We start from the raw sequence: 19,215 nt of genomic DNA, 5'->3' as shown, positions 1-19,215 counted from the left end.
GAACAGTTTCTAATTTTGGTAGATCAAGCTGAACATAGTGGCTGTAGGTGCTGAACCAATGGCAGCTTTCATACGAAAATAGCATTAGAGGAGCTTTTAAAGAATCTAATTGAAGGAAGAAGAAAGTAATAAAATATTGGAAATGAGATAAAATTGTAATATAAGTAGTGCTTTTGGTTGAGACCAAATGAGGAAAATAATGTGACAGAGCAGAGGTAACGACATACAGCAGAACAAAGAGTGAGCAGTCAGACGGCTTGGGTTTCAGTCCCTTTCTACCATGTACAGCCAGCCGCACTTTCCGCCTCACTTTACCTTTTTGAGCCTCGGTTTTCCCTTCTTTTCATCTAAATAGTAATTATACCAGCCTCACGGTGTCATCTGGCTCCCCCAACTGGAAAACGGCTGGGCACATGGTAAGGATTAGTTCACTGTTAGTTCCCTTTTTTAAATGGCTAAAGGTGAAAAAGTGCCTAACTGTTAACAGGCATATGTAGTTCAAGATCTATGTCCTAGTCAACTTATGTTTCATGTGAAGAGACCCTTGCTTTATTAATAGCCTGTCAAGCTTCAAATGCTATCGTGTTACCATGTATTGAAAGTGACTACCTTTTATAAAACCACTCTCAATCCATTTTTAATGAAATAATTCCATCTTTATATGTTGTAGTAAAATTTGATGAGATTTATTAAATTTTAGAGAATATAAATGCACTTTCAAAAATCCATATTTTTGTTTATAATTTTTTTGTTTTTCTCCAAACTAGGATTTTAAGAGTGGACTTGGTATTACCATAATTCCTATGAATGTAGCAAATGTAAAGCAAGTGGACCGAACTGTGAAACAGTCTTTTGAAATAATCACTCCCTATAGGAGTTTTAGGTAAGTTATATTTAAACATTTTTTGTTTGTACTACTACAGGAAATCTTGAGTGATCCCCTTGTACGTTGCCAGTGGTGATTTTACTTCTTATAGGATACTTAATAAAATTATGTTCTTACTTTTTCATATTGTATAATTTATTAGCCAGTATATAAAAATGTGCCAATAGGCACATGAAAAGATGCTCAATATCACTGATTATTAGAGGTACACAAATCAAAACTACAGTGAGGTATCACCTCACACCAGTCAGAATGGTCATCATTAAAAAGTCTACAAATAATAAATGCTGGAGAGGGTGTGGAGAAAAGGGAACCCTCCTGCACTGTTGTGGGAATATAAATTGGTGCAGCCACTATGGAAAAGAGCATGGAGGTTCCTTAAAAAACTAAAAATAGAGTTACCACATGATCCTACAATCTCACTCCTGGGCATATATCTGGAGAAAACTCTAATTTGAAAATATACATGCACCCCAGTGTTCACTGCAGCACTATTTACAATAGCCAAGACATGGAAGCAACCTAAATGTCCATGGAGAGATGAATGGGTAAAGAAGATGTGGTATATATATATACAATGGAATATTACTCAGCCATAAAAATAATGAAATCTTGCCATTTGCAGCAACACAGATGGACCTAGAGATTATCATACTAAGTGAAGACAAAGACAAATATCATATGATATTGCTTATATGTGGAATCTTAAAAAAATGATACAAATTAACTTATTTACAAAACAGAAACAGACTCACAGACATAGAAAACAGACTTATGGTTACCAAAGGGGATGCTGGGGAGGTAAATTAGGAATTTGGGATTAACATATACACACTACTATATATAGAATGGATAAACAACAAATACCTACTGTATAGCACAGGAAACTATATTCAAGTACCTACTGTATAGCACAGGAAACTATATTTAATATTTTGTAATAACTTATAATGGAAAAGAATATGAAAAAATATACGTATATATATATAAAACTGAATCACTCTGCTGTACACCTGAAACAAAGAAAAAGTTTATGTTTTTACTTTTTCATATCGTGTAATTTATTATCCAGTGTATAATAACACCTTGAAAAAGTGATTTGAATAATCATACAACCTGAAAGATACTAATTTCATGAGATTTGTGTAGTTTCTTTTCATAATACCTCTTTTTCTTAGAAGGCTTGGTGATTTTTGATCCAGAAATATGTGAAAAATTACTTTATTTTGAAGGTATATAAAATAAAAAGAGATATTACATTGTCTTTAAGCTGTATTGTTATTTTGCCCTCTTTTAGCCTAACCAAATACAGTCTGTCCTTTAAGAGCAATCCCTAATTACAACTGCTCCGTGATTTCCTAAAAGTAACCTCAGCTCAAAATGTTGCTGAATTTAATGGATCTCATAGCACGTATGATCAAATACCTTAGCATTCTGATACATGTCTTGTATTATGGCGCTCTGGTAATTGCTTTATTATGACAATGAAACAGAAAACTTAATGTGTGTTCTTAATATGTGTTAATAATCTGTAATGACTCTCTGGGTGCACCACTCTCCCAGCACCTCAATGTGTTCATCACCCTGAAAGCTCTTCGAACCCTGTTGTTTGGGGGATTTTTTTTTTTTTTTTTCCCTCGGCATGTGGGATCTTCCTGGACCGGGGCACGGACCCGTGTCCCCTGCATCAGCAGGCGGACTCTCAACCACAGCACCACCAGGGAAGCCCCATGTTTGGGGGATTTTATGGAGGTTTCATTTCATAGGTAAGATTGATGAAATCCTGGGCCATTGGTGATTAACTCCACCAGCCTCTCTCTCCTTCCCAGAGGTCACGGGGTAGGGCTGGTTGAAAGTTCCAAGTCTGTAGTCACATCTTGGTCTTCTGCTGACCAGCTCCCATCCTGAAGCTGTCTAGCCTTCAGCCACAAGCTATCTCATTAGCGTATAAAGGACTTTTATCATTCAGGGTATTCCAAGGGTTTGGGGAACTATATACCAGGAACCAGGGACTAAGACCAAATGTCTATTTTCCATTGTACCATATGGGCTCTGACCAATCTCTATAGAGAAGCAGAAACCACTAAGGAATTTATCAATATTATAGTGATGATGGGACCATGAAGTGATTCAAAAAATATAATCCATGTAGGCCACTCAATTTCTTTATAGATTACATAGAAAATGTTAATCCTCTGTTGTTTTCATTGTCTCTCAAAGCATTTTCATCTTCAGAACAGAAAATTTCAGTATTAAGCATCATTTTGTGGGTCATTGACTGAGTTTGGAGCACTTGTATGTAGCACATTTTCTGGCACATTATAAGTACGCAGTAAATATTTCTTGAAAGAGTGAACTGATGTTTTAATGTTTTATTCCTTCACTCAGGCACCCAATAAACACTAAGAATTACATGGCTAAAAATGAGTTAGAATTCTGTTAGAATAGTAATCACTTAAAACTTTTTTGATTTCTCAGTTTCTTAAAGCCATCTGGACATTCTTCTATTTTAAAAACAAGAATCTATTTTTAAGACAAAAAATCGAAATTTCTCGTGGGTGTTTTTGATAACTTAGTTTCAGACTATGGCATATTTTCTTGGCAAAATAAGCCAATGGTCCTGAAACTCTGCCAGTCTCTTATTGCTTATTATGTAACCACTGCTTAGGAAGCATGACTTCTCTTTTAAGCTTTTGACCTAACAAGGTGATTTTTATATTCTGGTCAGAAAAGTGTGTATGTTAATTTTGGTTCAAGATAGGTAAACAAAGTCATAAGCAATGTGGAAAGTTAAAGGAAAAAAATAGATTTCTCAATGAGATGATTTTTAACAGAAAAGACTCCAACCGCCTGGAAGGCATATTTTTCAGCAGGTGTTTAATTTATGAGTGAAATGAATATGCAAACTGAACATACTGCTTAATTGGCTTTTACAAGGGAGATCGATAATGCAGAAACGTTCATTGTTTCAGCTTTACAGCCGAGTCTGAAAAAGAGAAACAAGAGTGGATTGAAGCTGTGCAGCAATCGATAGCAGAAACTCTCTCTGATTATGAAGTAGCTGAGAAGATTTGGTTCAATGAGTCCAACAGGAGCTGTGCAGATTGTAAAGCCCCAAATCCTGACTGGGCATCCATCAATCTCTGTGTTGTCATCTGTAAGAAGTGTGCAGGTAATTAGTGATAAGTTATGCTCATCACTGTTTGGTGACAGATTGGCACTGAATGCTCTTTAGTGTCGTATATACTGTGTCCCACCTAATGGCTATGAAAAATAAAGACAGAGAAAATTTATTACATTTAAATCAAATTTAGAAATATCATTCTAAACTTCTCTTATGCATGACTTAAATATAAAAATTGATTTTTAAGCATGTAATCATTCTTTTGTGCCTGCTGGCCCATGTATGGATTTTAAAAAGACAGTGCTGAAATTTTTAGGTTTTGGATGAATGTGTTTCAGAATGCACCCTGAACACGCTTGCACTTCGTATGATTTGTCCCTTTTTCCTCAGTCATATTTTGTAAGATCTATTTTTCACATCAATCTGCTCTGTGCTCTAATCTTGGTTCACCAGATCTGAATTTTTATATAGAAGCGTTTTCCAGGTGTATTGAAGTTTATGAAAGTAACCAGTACTGTGACTAATTTTCTTCTTGTGATCTTATACCTTACAAACGATTTGACAGCTCCTTGTATTTGGGAGGTAAGACAGCTGTCCGAGTGAGTAGAGGGAATGGACCCTAGCTTAGGTATGCGACCGTGGAGGTCTTGGAAAAAGTTAGCTACAACCTAAACTTTCCTTCAGCTTTTCAGCTCTACCAGGTACTGTGCTGTTCCTGGGAATTGAAATGCTCTGTAAGACAAGACATGACATTTCCTGCACAAATATATAAATAGTAATTGCAATAGAGTGTGATAAGGGCAGGAATAGTGTTGAGCACAGGTTTCACTGAGAGAATGCAGAGGAAGAGCACCTCAGAGCAAAGACAGGACAGCTGCTTCAAGCCCTTCAGACTTTTCTAGAGCTCTGTGCTACCACATTTCTCATCACACTGAGCTGATCACCTACATCAATAAAAAGCATCAGTTAATCCTCCTTGACTTCGTATTTTTTCCTAACCTCTTCTCCTCTCCAGTCTCACTGGAAGAGATAGCGTTTGTGTTGTTTAAGGCTGCTCTGTCTACATATGTTCCCTTCCTTTCCTCTCTTCTCAGGATCCTCACCCTGTCACTTATTCACTCTCTGTGTAAGTACAGTTGGTCCTCCATATTCATGGTTCTACATCAAACAACTGTGGATCAAAAATATTTGAAAAACAAAAATTTACAGGAAGTTCAAAAAAGCAAAATTTGAATTTGCATGTACCAGCAACTATTACATAACATTTTATTGTATTAGGTATTAAAAGTAATCTAGGGGGGCTTTCCTGGTGGCGCAGTGGTTGAGAGTCCGCCTGCTGATGCAGGGGACACGGGTTCGTGCCCCGGTCCGGGAGGATCCCACATGCTGCGGAGCAGCTGGGCCCGTGAGCCATGGCCGCTGAGCCTGCGTGTCCGGAGCCTGTGCTCCGCAACGGGAGAGGCCACAACAGTGAGAGGCCCGCATACCGCAAAAAAAAAAAAAAAAGAAAAAAGAAAAAAAAAAGTAATCTAGACATGAATTAAAGTATACAAGGATGTGTGGGGGTTATATGCAGATACTATGGCCATTTTATACAAGGGACTTGAGCATCCTCGGATTTTGGTATCTGTGGGTGGTCCTAGTGCCAATCCGAGATACCGAGGGACAACTGTATTGAACTATGGTTTATTTGGTTCAGCATATAAACTTGCATAATTCTGTTAACACCAGCTTTCTGAAAACTTACTATTCTCTTACGTATCATTCTCTGTTCCTTTTTCCTTTCATAGACAAGACACTTTCAAGCGTAGTGGTCCGCACAGGTTTTCTTCATTTCTTTAACTTCCTAGTGTATCATCAGCATCCTGTAATCAGTCTTCGTTTCTCTTGCCTCCAGTAAAAATATTTTCACCACATTTACCAGTGTATTTTACCTCTCAGTTTCTGTGTGGTCAGTTCCTATCTTCTCAGCCTTCTCTGCAGTATTTGACACTCTTGACCAATCTGTCGCTCAGTGACTTTCCATCCTCCCACAACTTCCGACACACCATTTTCTGTTAGTGTGCTCTTACTACTCTGGTCATCCTTTTCCAGGTTACTTTTCCTTTGCCTGCTCCTAAAATATGTGTGTTCCCTTGGATTATATCCTAAGCTTTCTTTCACTCTGATGTTCCTGAGTGAGGTTGTCATTTGAATTCAATACTCATTTTTAAGCAGGGGATTCTCACTCTGTTGGAAACTCTACTCTTATAGCTCCTGCTAGATTCTCAACTTGGATTTGCCCAAGATACCTCAAAATTAACATGATAAAATGGAGCTCTCATTGCTGCCCAGCTCATTACATTAAACTGTATATTCTCCTATATTCCAAATCTTGGTCAGAAGCAATACTATCTACCATACACTGAAGCCTAAACCTTGAGAGACCCTCTTGACCCTTCCTCTTTCCTTAAAGCCCACCAGGTCCCATCAGTTTTATCTTCTGAATATCTCTAAATCTGTTCTCCACATTATTTCTTTTCCTGCTGCCTCAAGTCAGATTCTTTCCTAGGCTACTCCAGCATCCCTTCTTCCTGCATGCTTTTGAGCTTGACTCCTTTTGGTGTTGCCTTTCTGTAGTCTTCATAAGTGCAAACCTATGCAGGTTCTTGCCATGGTAATTCTAGGGCTTTGTGCTCTGAGTAGTTTCCTTCTCAAAGAATGGAGGAAAGGAACCTATGTAATGTAGAGAAAGTAATGAGAGGAATGAGCTTTCTCATGCACATTAGGCAAAAGGTCCTTAAGATCAAGGATGATGTCTTATATACCTTTTTTCTATCTCAGCTTAGAAAGAGTCTGACATATGCCTGAATGCCCAGTAATGGCTGAATGATGATTTATACAGCAGAATTAAATTGATTATGGTAGAATGCTGGGCATTCTCTTCCAGGCATAATAGTAGAATAAAGAATCGACTTTAGATTTTTAAGTAGGCATTTATTACAGTTGTAGCTAGTTTTTTTTAAGAGTAAAGGGATGATATCTGTATTCACTCACATAGGTATAATTTACACAGACCCATTATAAAATGTTTTCAGTGACCTACAATTTCTAGTTAATTACCAAACAATGAAAAAAATATATATATACATATATACACATACATACACGCACACATACATGCATAAGCACGCACACATATACACACATGTACATGTATACACACTTTTTAAAAGTGTAATTTTATACCAGTACAGGGTGGTGATGGTGATTTCTGTTATCTTCAGTGTGGTTGGTTATGATTCCTGTATGATTACCACCACTACTGTAGGGTAGAAAGTAGGTATTGGTTTGTTTTAAGTTCAAAAGATATATTAATCCACACATACCTATACACGTACATATACACTTTTCTTTTAAAGGTAAAAAGTTTACATACAAATTCAAATAGAAATCAATTGTTTTTTGACTTCAGGGCAACATAGATCTTTAGGACCAAAAGATTCCAAGGTTAGAAGTCTGAAAATGGATGCCAGCATTTGGAGCAATGAACTCATTGAGGTGAGTCCGACTTGACTGTGGTGGTGGTCAGCAGAGGTCCAGGAGGAGGTGTGCAGTGGGGTGGGGTGGTTACTTTAAGAGCTCTCTGATCAAGTTCTCACCACATTATAAAAATGGCTTATAGCCTGTTTGATAGTAGTAACTTTCTACTTTAACTTTCCGAATGCTTCCTAAATGAGACAGTTATTTTAAAAATAAAAAATACAAGGAGCTTTAATAGTAAAAACTACTTGGGGCTTCCCTGGTGGCGCAGTGGTTGAGAGTCCGCCTGCCGATGCAGGGGACACGGGTTCGTGCCCCGGTGCGGGAAGATACCACATGCCGTGGAGCGGCTGGGCCCGTGAGCCATGGCCACTGAGCCTGCGCGTCCGGAGCCTGTGCTCCGCAACGGGAGAGGCCACAAAAGTGAGAGACCCGCATACTGCAAAAAAAAAAAAAAAAATAGTAATAACTACTCTTAAAGGCTTGACAGCTTTTTTTAAAGCCAGAATTGACTTTCTTTCTTTTTAACCCAGCATGGATAAAATATCAGAAAAGTGAATGAAAACATTTGGCAAAATCGACTATGCTTTATCTTGGCCATGCTCTGTCAGTAACTGAGATCATGTCTAACTTGCTGTCTCCTGTATCCATTCTCTGCTCAGGTGTCTGTACCACTCACTGTCAACCACATTAGCCCACCTACTCAGCCATTTTAAATGAATCTGTCTCAATGTGAGCTACCTTCAAAAAGTAATATATATACTACCAAACGTAAAATAGATAGCTAGTGGGAAGCAGCCGCATAGCACAGGGAGATCAGCTCAGTACTTTGTGACCACCTAGAGGGGTGGGATAGGGAGGGTGGGAGGGAGACGCAAGAGGGAGGAGATATGGGGATATATGTATATGTATAGCTGATTCACTTTGTTATACAGCAGAAACTAACACACCATTGAAAAGCAATTATACTCCAATAAAGATGTTAAAAAAAAAGTAATAATGCTTTTGCTGCAATTTGTGTTGCTTGCAGTTTCTTTTCTAGCTATTCTGTTACCACTATTACGAGCAGTTAGACTATTTAAAATAGAAATAGTATCTGCTTTCACACTCCATCTTCTGGAAAAAGTTGGGTCTTGTATTTTGCATATTTTGTACCAAGCTATGCTTTAATGTCATGTGAGTCAGTTTTCTGCAGATTCAAATACATTTTGTGAATTGATATGTTTTATTTTTTTTTGATAATTCAGCTTTTTATTGTCATTGGAAACAAAAGAGCTAATGACTTTTGGGCTGGTAGTCTTCAAAAAGATGAAGAATTACACGTGGACTCTCCAGTAGAAAAGAGAAAAAACTTCATCACTCAGAAATACAAAGAAGGAAGATTCAGAAAAACCCTTTGGGCATCTCTTACCAAGGAAGAATTAAATAAGGTAACCAATGAAATGTAACAGAAAACATGGATATTAAGGTCTTTTTAAATATATGCCAAGGGTTTTGAAAAAAAGTTAAAAAAAATTTTTTGCTATTGCATAATATTATTGTTTAATTTTATTTCCTTTTGTGAGATTGTGCCATTGTTTTTTTTTTTCCTTCATTTCACTTGAGGATTCGTTATCAATAGCGAATAAACTTCTGTCCCTAACTGAAGTTTCTATCTGACGTAGTTTCTATCTGACGTAGGCCATTAAAACATTTCTATCTACGTCTATCTGATGTAGTTTCTATCTGACGTAGGCCATTAAAACACACCATTTAAAACTTCGACAGTTTTCCCCATTTTAGGGACAGGATACTGAACATAACTTCAGCCAGTACATTGTTGACTTGCTATCACCAAAATTAACTTCATTTACTCAATTAATTTATTTTTAAAAGCAGTAGTTTGTTTAGTGCCACTGATTTGAAGTGTCGTTTGCCTTTGGTTGAGTTATTCCAGGTCTTCTTGTGACCATTTTATGTTGCCCTTTTGGCAAAGGGTTTGTTAAGCATCCTGCCCGCCTCTCCTTTATTGATTTTTGTGTTTGTTGCTTGTGCTTTTGGTGTCATATCCAAAAAATCATTGCCAATACTGATGTCAAAGAGCTTACCACTTATGTTTTCTTCTAGAAGTTTTATGGTATCAGGTCTTATGTTTAAGTCTTTAATACATTTCAAATTAATTTTTGTGAGTGGTGTAAGGTAGGGGTCCAATTTCATTTTTTTTTTTTTTTTGCACGTAGTTACTTAGTTTCCCAGCATCATTTGTTGAAGAGACTATCCTTTCTCCATTGAGTGTTTGTGGTGAATAGATATTTATTGCACACTCACTCATTGCTGAATTCATTTTTAGGTTCCGGGGGTACAGTTGTAGTAAACAGTAGATGTGATTCTTTTATTCATGAGAGTGATCTGCACGCAGGGGAGATTGACCATAAACAGCTGCATGCCAATAAATATACCACAGCAAATGCAGCACACTGTAAAGGAAAAGAATAGGGTAATGAGAGAGAGAATGAGAGGAAATACGCGGGATTAGATTGTGAGAGCAGTCAGAGGCTATATCCCAGTGGAGGGATGTTAGCTGTTTCACTTTCCAGTATCCTCATTTCGCAGGTGCAGAAAAACTAAGACCCGGAGATGAGAAGGAATTGCCCCAAATCACCTAGCAAATTAGTACAGTCAGGTACAAGAATTTAGGCTTCTTGATTCTGATGTGAAGGAAATTGTAGAGGTTAGCTAGACCATGGTAGAAAAGATAAGTACTTTTTTAGTAGTAGACCCTCTAGGCTGGAGCTGTGAAATGTGTCCTGGGACTTCTTGGTTGTACGCTCTTCTCTGAGCTGCCCATTGGGATAATCAGCAAGTGATTGTCCTGAAGTTGCATTACAGAGAGCAAATTAACCAGTCATCTGTCCAGGTGCACCATGTCAGGAAGGAGGAATATGGTGAACCCAAGGCTAAGAAGTCAGACGGAATCAGGGTGCCAAATCAGAGTTCAGAAGCAAATGGAAAGCCAGTAAAGTGTGGAAGCAAGAAGAGGGGATGGGAAAAGTTGTGAAGGCAGCTTATTATTTCAAAGGAAAAAACATCATGTTCCAGGAGTTTTACTGTTTGTACAATGATGATGTATATCATGTCAATCATGTCTTATTGTGTCTTGCTTGCTGTTCCTCCTCCCTACCTATACTCCCTTCCAGAAGGAAAGATCCTGAATTTGTACACATCTTTCAAATTCCCAAAGCATAACGGTAATTTAAAGATTCCTCACATCCCGATTGCTCTGGAAAATACAGACATACAGACATATATGCATACAACATTCATATGACATAACAAAACATTTAGTGGATACTTCCTTACTACGTTTGAAGTATTGTGAATTTTCTGAGCATCAGCCATTGTCATAGTATGTAAACATACAAAATATCTTCCATGGCAAATATGACGGATTTGAAGATTTGGAACATCACAACATTTGAATTCAACAAAACAATGAATTGAGATTTGGACATCTTCGGTTGAAATTTAAATTCATGTAGAGCAGGCCTTTTTTTGTCTGTTGGTTAATTCAGGGCATAATGATTATTAGATTTATTTGTTAAAAAGGAATACAGGGGGCTTCCCTGGTGGCGCAGTGGTTAAGAATCCGCCTGCCAGTGCAGGGGACACGGGTTCGAGCCCTGCACCTGGAAGATCCCACATGCCACAGAGCAGCTTGAGCCCGCGTGCCGCAACTAATGAAGCCCACGCGCCTAGAGGCCGTGTTCCGCAACAAGAGAAGCCACCGCACTGAGAAGCCCGAGCACCACAATGAAGAGTAGCCCCCGCTCGCCACAACTAAAGAAAGCTCGCATGCAACAACGAAGACCCAACGCAGCCAAAATAAATAAATAAATAAATAAATAAATAAAAATTAAAAAAAAAAGAATACAGACTTCCTCTCATAAATGAATTGGCAGACTTTCACACATTTTAATAGCTAGAATCATACTTTCTTCACTTACAAATTGTATTTTCTTTTATTGACCAGGCTCTGTGTGCTGCTGTGGTGAAACCAGATGTTCTGGAAACAATGGCTTTGCTGTTCAGTGGAGCAGATGTCATGTGTGCAACAGGTGACCCTGAGCATAGCACCCCTTATCTGCTGGCCAAGAAGGCGGGGCAGAGTCTGCAAATGGAATTTCTCTACCATAACAAATTCTCAGGTTAGTCCCTATCCCTTCACTAGCCTGATCTCTCCTTATATATCCCCAAGAGAACTGAAGCACGAATCTGTTTGTTTCTCAAATCAGAAAAACCATCAGAATGAAAAGAAAATGTAATTACCAAAAAGATGGATGATGCTTATCAAGACCCGTGTTTTATTTCATTTAAAGGGAAAGTTTAGGAAATAAATCTTTTATGTGTCTTTAATTTTATAAATGGGAGATTAAAATAGTTCATCCCACATAATCATTTTCACCAAAATTAAATCTGATTTTCATGCATGATTAATAAATACAACTGAAGTGCTTACTTGCAAATTTTATGCCAAGTAAAATAAATATCTCTGTATATTTATTCTGCGGTATATTTGAAGTAGTTTTTCTTCTACCTCAAAACTCACCTACATATTTATAAGCAAAGGGAAAATTGTTTACATTTCAGATTTCAGATGTGTTATTTCTGTAACTTCTCTAGATTTCCCTCAACATGACATACATGCTGAAGGTGGATTAAGTCAAGAGTCCTCCCAGTCGACGTTCCTCTGTGACTTTTTGTATCAGGCTCCTGCTGCAGCTTCTAAACTCTCTTCAGAAAAAAAACTCCTCGAAGGTATCTTTTCTTGCTCCTTTTAGATTTGTTATCTGGTAAAACTTTATTTCATTATCAAAACAATTAGGTTTAAATTTTGATTGTTTTTTTCCCTTAATATGTTAGATTTGATCTTGCGGTAGAGAAATATTTTTTTTTTTAGGTTTTATAAATGCTTCCAGGCACAGATATTATTTCATGCACTGCAGCAAAGATTTACCACTGGTTTGGAATGCTGAGTGAATTCTCAGCAAAATTCAGTGACATCTACCTCAGGGCCAACCAATTCTGTTTTCAGGATTTAAGGGTTATTCCAAAGAAATGTGAAACTTAGCCCCTTCCATTCGGGACAGAAACCCTAACTGGGGAGATAATATAGATAAATGTCAACATGTAGGAAGAACTGACAAGTTTTCAGTACATATTCTATCAGTATTCTATCAGGATGTTCTATCAGTAGTTCAGTTTGTTCTGATGATAAGTGTGTGTGTGTGTCTGTGTAAGTAAAATAAAGCTTAAACATGGTTTCAAAAAAATGATGTGAATTAATTTGATTTAACAACCCATTCTAGGTTTGTGGCATTAATCTTAGCAGAATCATAGTAGGTTTGTGGCATTAATCTTAGCAGAATCATCATTTATCCACCTATCCATTTAGCTCCTTGAATCAGGCATGTGCTGGGCATTCGGCATACGAAAATGAGTAAGACAGAGGCCTCATGCTCTTGCTATATACATTTGAACTAATTTTAGAAACGTAGGCATGAAACTGTAATGATCTCTGTCTCACTGGAGCAAAGAGAATTTAAGAGAGATTAAACTGTACAGGCCAGTTGATGATGGATATTCAGAGGCTTGGGAGCCTGGTTAGTAATTCCCTAGGTGGTAAAATCCAGCTATATTACTCGATCAAAGGAACAATAGGATGAAAAACTCACTGTAGAATGTTAATCTTGATCCTCATGCACTCGAAGTGACTATTTCAGTTAAAGGCTTTATTTCCAAAAAAAAATTGTAACCCTAAGCAGAATTGTACTGAGATTAAGTATACTTTATTAGATTTTCCTGTAAACAGTACCTCTCCTTTAGTGAGCATGTACTATGTGTAAGGCATCGCTTTTTTATGTTCATTGTAATCCTCATAAAAGCTCTGCAAGATAGTTGATATTATGCTGATTTCACATGAACAGTGGAGGAACGTGACATGAAGCCGAGTTTTACATCTGATTTGTGTTATAACTGTTATTGTAAAACTTTGGCTTTGGTGAGTGTGATGGCTGGGTGACACTAGATGGCAGAGCATTTTTATTCTTTGAGCTTAGGTTTTTTTTGGTTCTTTCAGCAAGTGGTTTTTATTGTCTTCCTTTACTCAATCTAACCAATAATAAATAACGAATTTTACAGAGATTTTCTCATCTTCCATTGCTCCTTGTCTATATTTAACCGTTAAGTAGTCGAAAGTTGAGTGATCAGGAGGGAAAAAGTATCAGAACAATCTGTGAATTGGCGATAGTCATTATTAAAATAATTGAATGACAAGGCAATTAATGTACTTGTTAATAAGTGTACAAGCTTTCTAGAATGTTTCTTCTAAATTGTAGGATATCTTAGATCCACCCTTCAAACCACTTATACAAAGATGAAATAGGGAATTTGAGATATAAGCTTTTCTTCCTAAACCTTCTCAATATATCATAAGTACTCTGCACGCTAAAAATAAGCTTTTATTTGTTTTTTGGCAATTCTGGTTGTAATATTTATAGACTTACCAGTTTGTTTTAATATTTCATTAAAATAGATTGTTTTTCTTAATCACTTGAGGACTGAATTGATGTTTTAAACTTGTAACTAAATCATTCTTTCCTTTTTATCTTTTATAAGCTAACTATGGATTTTTGTTGTTAAAATTTACTTCAAAAAACAGAAACCAGTGCATTCTCCATATATGTAATTTCATTGGGGATATTTTCTCATTTTGGAGCATTCGGTTTTAAGTAATGGGAAACTGAACTTTTGTACTTTAACCATGCAGCACACAGAAATGATTTCATTGGAAAATAATCTAATGACAGGGTATTCTTTGATGGTCTTCATTTCTTCCATCCAATGTGTCTCTCATTTAAGACTCAGGATAGACCATGAATCAGTTGGCTACCCTCCATCTTCACTAACATGGTCCTAGCTCCAGCCACCATCCTGTCCTGCCTGGGCTGTAATACGCCCACCCCCATCCCATGCCCCAACCCCGCTTACTTGCCGATATCTGCCCTAGCTTCCCTCCAAACCATTCCCCAAAAGGGTCTTAGTGATTGTTGAAAATGTAAATCAGATCATGTATTTCCATCATTCAAATACATTTAATGGCTTCCCATGACAGAGTATAACTCTCTTCCTTATTAAGACCTTAAAGACCTTCTCGTACCTTCCCCCTTTCATCTCACATCCTTCCTTCCTATTCTGCATGCCTGGCCACACTCGTTTCCTGTCTGTTCCTGCAACATGCCATGTTCTTTTCTGCCTCCTCTGGACCTTTGTGATTGCCGTTCACTCTGCAAGGAGCGCACTTCCCCCAGCCTGACTGCTTCTCATCTCTTGGGGGATCAGTTCAGTGCTACCTGGTTGGAGAGACCTCTTTGGCAGCCCACTAAAGAGTGCACCCACTGTCAGCTCTTCTCTTTCATAGTGTGCTGCTTATTTCTATCATAGCACTCATCGCATGAAAATGATCCTTCCTTCTTTGATTTGTTTCTGTCCCCCTCTGGAGTGAAAGCTCATTGAGGCAGCAGCATTTTCTGGTTTACTCAGGATTATCAAATCTCTGGTGCCTAAAACAGTGTCCACACTTAGTAGTCATGTGATAAATATTTGTTGAATAAATAGGCTTTTCTCTAATCACATTACTACCAGTGTAAAAGCACAGCTGACTTAATATAATTTTTATTGAAGTATAGTTTCTGTACAACATTGTATATGTTACAGGTGTACCATGTAGTGATTCACAGTTTTTAAAGGTTATATTCCATTTATAGTTATTAGTTAATATTCTGAACAAAACACTTAAAAATGAAGAGGAAAAAGCCGAACTACCAAGAAGCATAGAGTTCTGGTGGGTTTTTTTGTTTTTCTTTTCTGTCAAGATTCTGCAGTGGTGGTACTCCTGTTGAGCACCAGCTTTATGGGAAAACTGAATTATTTGGAAAGATTTAGAGATTAAAGTGTGGTTGTCACCTTTGCCTCTGAAAGCATCTGGACTGCATAACTCCATCAGGGCTTGTCAGGATGGCCATAGAATAGACTGATTAAAAACAAACAAAAAAGTCGGGGAATAGAATGCATGCAAGTCCTTCAGAGAGTTACAGAGCTTCAAATTGTCAGTTCAGGTTTTCAGGATTTGAAGTTCTTCTAGCTTCTGGTTATGAAGACTGATCTGTATTTTTCTTTTTCTTCCCAATTTAGTGTTCATGAAAGGAAAGATTGATAGCTCTTGTTAAACCGAAGTGTAGAGCTGAATAATAGCATCCTGGTTTTGTTTTCTGTTTTCTCCCCTCAACTGTATTATTTTCCCGTGGTATCTTACCTTGATTTGTTGACACAGTGTTTGATTTTTAAAAAGAAAGTGGTTGATACGGTTTACTAGAAATTCTCTATTAACTGTTCATATTTTCTTTTATAGATTAGCATTGAGGAATTTTGAAGGTCTTTTGTTCTATAAATACCTAACTCGTATAGTTTAAAAATGTTTCTCCAAGGCTGTAATACGTTTATTTTAAATCAAAAGGATTCCTAGTGTGTATTCCTGTCTTCTGTGAACATTGAATGCCATCAGTTGAGGAAATTCTTCATCAGGAAACAACGTCATGGTTTCAAAAAATAATAGTTTCGTCTTAACTATCATACATTTATTGTGCACATATCTATTTGACGGTATGACCTCTGCTGTACCCTGATGCATTTTAAAAATGGACATACATGCTTCAAGCATGTAACAGGCACAGAGAGGCAGTTTGTGAAGTAGATAGAAGGGTAGCTTCCCTAGTTGACTGCCTGGGTGTTACCCCCAGCTCTGATGTACTTGTGTGATGTTGGGAAGGTCAATCAACCAGCTTGTGCCTGTGGGCGGGGTATAAGGAAAGGGGTATGCAGTAATACAACTGACCTAACTGGGTTGTTCTGAGGATTCAGTGAGTTAATGTGCATAAGATGTGTAGAACAGTGCGTGCCACATGCATATGATGATAAGGGGAGGAGGAAGAGTAGCAGAGAGGCGATCCATGTACACAGCTGCTTCTGGTTTCCAGTGAGCCTTTGCATTTAGGTATATCCTACAGGTGGTAGCTGACAGCCAAGCTGCCCAGCTCTGTTATAGTATCTACATCACTTCGTAGGAGTATTTCAGTAGGTCACCTCTGGAGTTCTTTAGTTGTGTGTGAGTAAATTCCAGTAGTGTTTTTCTTCCCTGATCTAAATGTCAAGGTTGAATAGAAACAGAGAACAACCCCTCCAGCCAGTACAACCACCATACACACAACCTTGTGTCTAGTAAATACCTTGTGTCCTCAGAGTTGCCCATTCTGTGCACCATCTGGTGGACATCTTCTGGTAACTGATTAAAAAGTAAGACTTCTGTAGCAGAGAGGGTGTCCTGTCTGAATTAGCCCAATGAGACGAATGCCATCCAACATAATTTTGTTGAAGCTTTTGGTTGCTTCCCAGATGAATAGAAATGTCAGGATTTACTATCACAGCTTTGTTATTATAAATCCTCAAAGGTAATATCTGTGCCCACTTGGTTTGACCTCTGACCTGTTTTCACTTATAAAAATGAAGCTGATCAAGGGTTATGGTGATGATGCTACAGGATTAAATCTCCTCAAGCCCATATTTCTAACTTACAGTGAGCCTGTACTCACCTTTTAAAAGAGATCTGTCATTTGTTTCCCACTAGAATTAACATAATTAGATTCTTCATTTACATCTATTTTATGCATCATGCATTTGGCACTTTTTGCTTAAGACCTTCCAATGGCTCCCACTTGTCTGCAGGTACAAACTCCTGAACACCTGTCATGTAAGACTCCTGGGGCCTGGCCTCTGCCATGAGCCTTCAGTCTCGTTTCCTAGGTCCTAACTTCGCGTGTAATCTCTTTCTTTGGCCAGGTAGGTTTTTGACAGTTTCCCCTTTCTATGACTTTCCTCCCACAGTTCTTTCTCAGAATTATGGAATGGTTGTAGCTCAGAAAGCATTTTTTGCTGCTTTAGAAACATCCTTTTCAGTCATAAATGACTATTTCAGAAGCTGTATTTTTGTTTGAAGTTATTTTCTTACCACTCCAGTTTGAGGGTAGCTTCCCTCCGAGAATGGGTCTAACCTTTGTAGGGTCCACCTCAGGATGATGATGAGAGAGACAGAACTCTCACTAAAGTAGAGGCAGTTACCTCCTTATTCTGAAGACCAACTGCTATTTTCTGCCCTTGTTTTATTGGATCTCTTTCTATATTTAATGTTGGTAATCATTCCTTTCATAAATGCTCACCGCTTTCCTGTTTTATACACCGTCTCTTCTCATTTACTTCATTGCTTTCATGGACCCTTCTATATCCATTGTTCCCTAAGTTCCCTAAGATTTTATCCTTGATTACTGTGTATTTTCAACCACTAGCTGTATGCTAAAGACTTTCTGGTCATGGAGGCCTTTCCTTGCCCTGAAGATGCAAATTCATAGGGTGATCTGCCTAATAGGTGTTCCTACTTGGATTTCCAGGGGATAGCTCTCATTTAGTATATATCAAAGGAAACTCAGATTACATGCACTAAAACTGTTTCTATTTTATTTTCTTGTAGAAAAAAGTAAACATTTCTGCCCACCTTGTAATCAAAGCTAAAAATGATACAACTATTAATAAATTCTCCCTTACTCCCTTCATCCCATCAATACATGTTGTATCCCTTTAAAACACACAGGTGCATGTATGCATTTCTCTCTCCCTTTCCCCCCTCTGTCTCCTGTTTCTCTCTATTGTCCCCCATCCTTTCCCATCATTCCGTCTCCCGCCCCCCCCCCACCCATTATCCTTAGTACCACTGTCCTGCTTTGGGTGATCTTCATCTTTCACTTAGACTTCTTTTGACAGTGTCCTAACTGGTTTCCTGCCTCCAGCCTCACCTTCTCACATCCATTTTCCACAGAAATGAAGTGTGTAAAATTTAAATATGGAATTTTCTTCTGTTGAAACCATTTCAGTGGCTCACCATCAACTGTAAAATCAAAGCTCAACAAACTTTTCTGAAAAGGGCCAGATAGTAAATATCTCAAGCTTTGCAGGCCAGATGGTCTCTGCCACAAGTCATCTCTGCCCTTGTAGCAGGAAAGCAGCCCCAGAAAATCCATAAATGAATAGGTGTGGCTCTTTTTCAATAAAACTTTATTTACAAAAACAGATGTTGATCTGGATTTTGCCTGCAGGCCATAGTGTGCTGAATTCTTAACAAGATGAATTTCAAATCCCCTAAACAGGGCATTAAGGGCATTGTAGGGTCTGACCCCTTCTTTCTTTGCTCACCTACTTCACATCATCCACAGTCTTACTCTTTAACCCTACATTTTTCCCTCCTAATACTCTGTACAGACATTAGTCTTTGCCATTTCAGAGTTGTTTTGCAGCGGTCTCTTTATGGATCTGCTTGTTTCCCTGGTCATCAGTGTCATAGTTGTTTTTGTCTTGTATGTCCCTGGCTACTAGATTGTAAATTTTTTTGAGAGCAGGGAGTGTGACAACTTTTTATCCCATGCAGCAATATCATGCTCTTTACACAAAATAGAAAATTAATACATTATTTATGTGAATCCAGTCATTATTTAAACCCACATATTTTAAAATCTGATTTATGGTATAGCTCAATTTATTTTGT

At 37.9% G+C, this 19,215-nt stretch overlaps 1 protein-coding gene across 3 annotated transcripts in view; it reads left to right on the top strand.

Moving 5' to 3' along the window:
* The window catches only part of ARAP2 (ArfGAP with RhoGAP domain, ankyrin repeat and PH domain 2), a 197,954-nt gene that overhangs the window by 81,612 nt on the left and 97,127 nt on the right, over window positions 1–19,215 (top strand). For all 3 annotated transcript variants that reach the window (XM_079920687.1, XM_079920685.1, XM_079920686.1), the window contains 6 exons: window positions 768–883; window positions 3,859–4,058; window positions 7,465–7,550; window positions 8,780–8,962; window positions 11,542–11,716; window positions 12,192–12,326. In XM_079920687.1, the coding sequence (XP_079776813.1) occupies window positions 768–883; window positions 3,859–4,058; window positions 7,465–7,550; window positions 8,780–8,962; window positions 11,542–11,716; window positions 12,192–12,326 (895 nt within the window). The remainder of the gene's footprint in view (window positions 1–767; window positions 884–3,858; window positions 4,059–7,464; window positions 7,551–8,779; window positions 8,963–11,541; window positions 11,717–12,191; window positions 12,327–19,215) is intronic.

The sequence above is a fragment of the Stenella coeruleoalba genome (genome assembly GCF_951394435.1).
Source record: "Stenella coeruleoalba genome assembly, chromosome: 4".
Lineage (NCBI taxonomy): Eukaryota > Metazoa > Chordata > Mammalia > Artiodactyla > Delphinidae > Stenella > Stenella coeruleoalba.
Note: the sequence above shows the minus strand (reverse complement) of the source record. Positions and strands in the feature narration are given on the sequence as shown.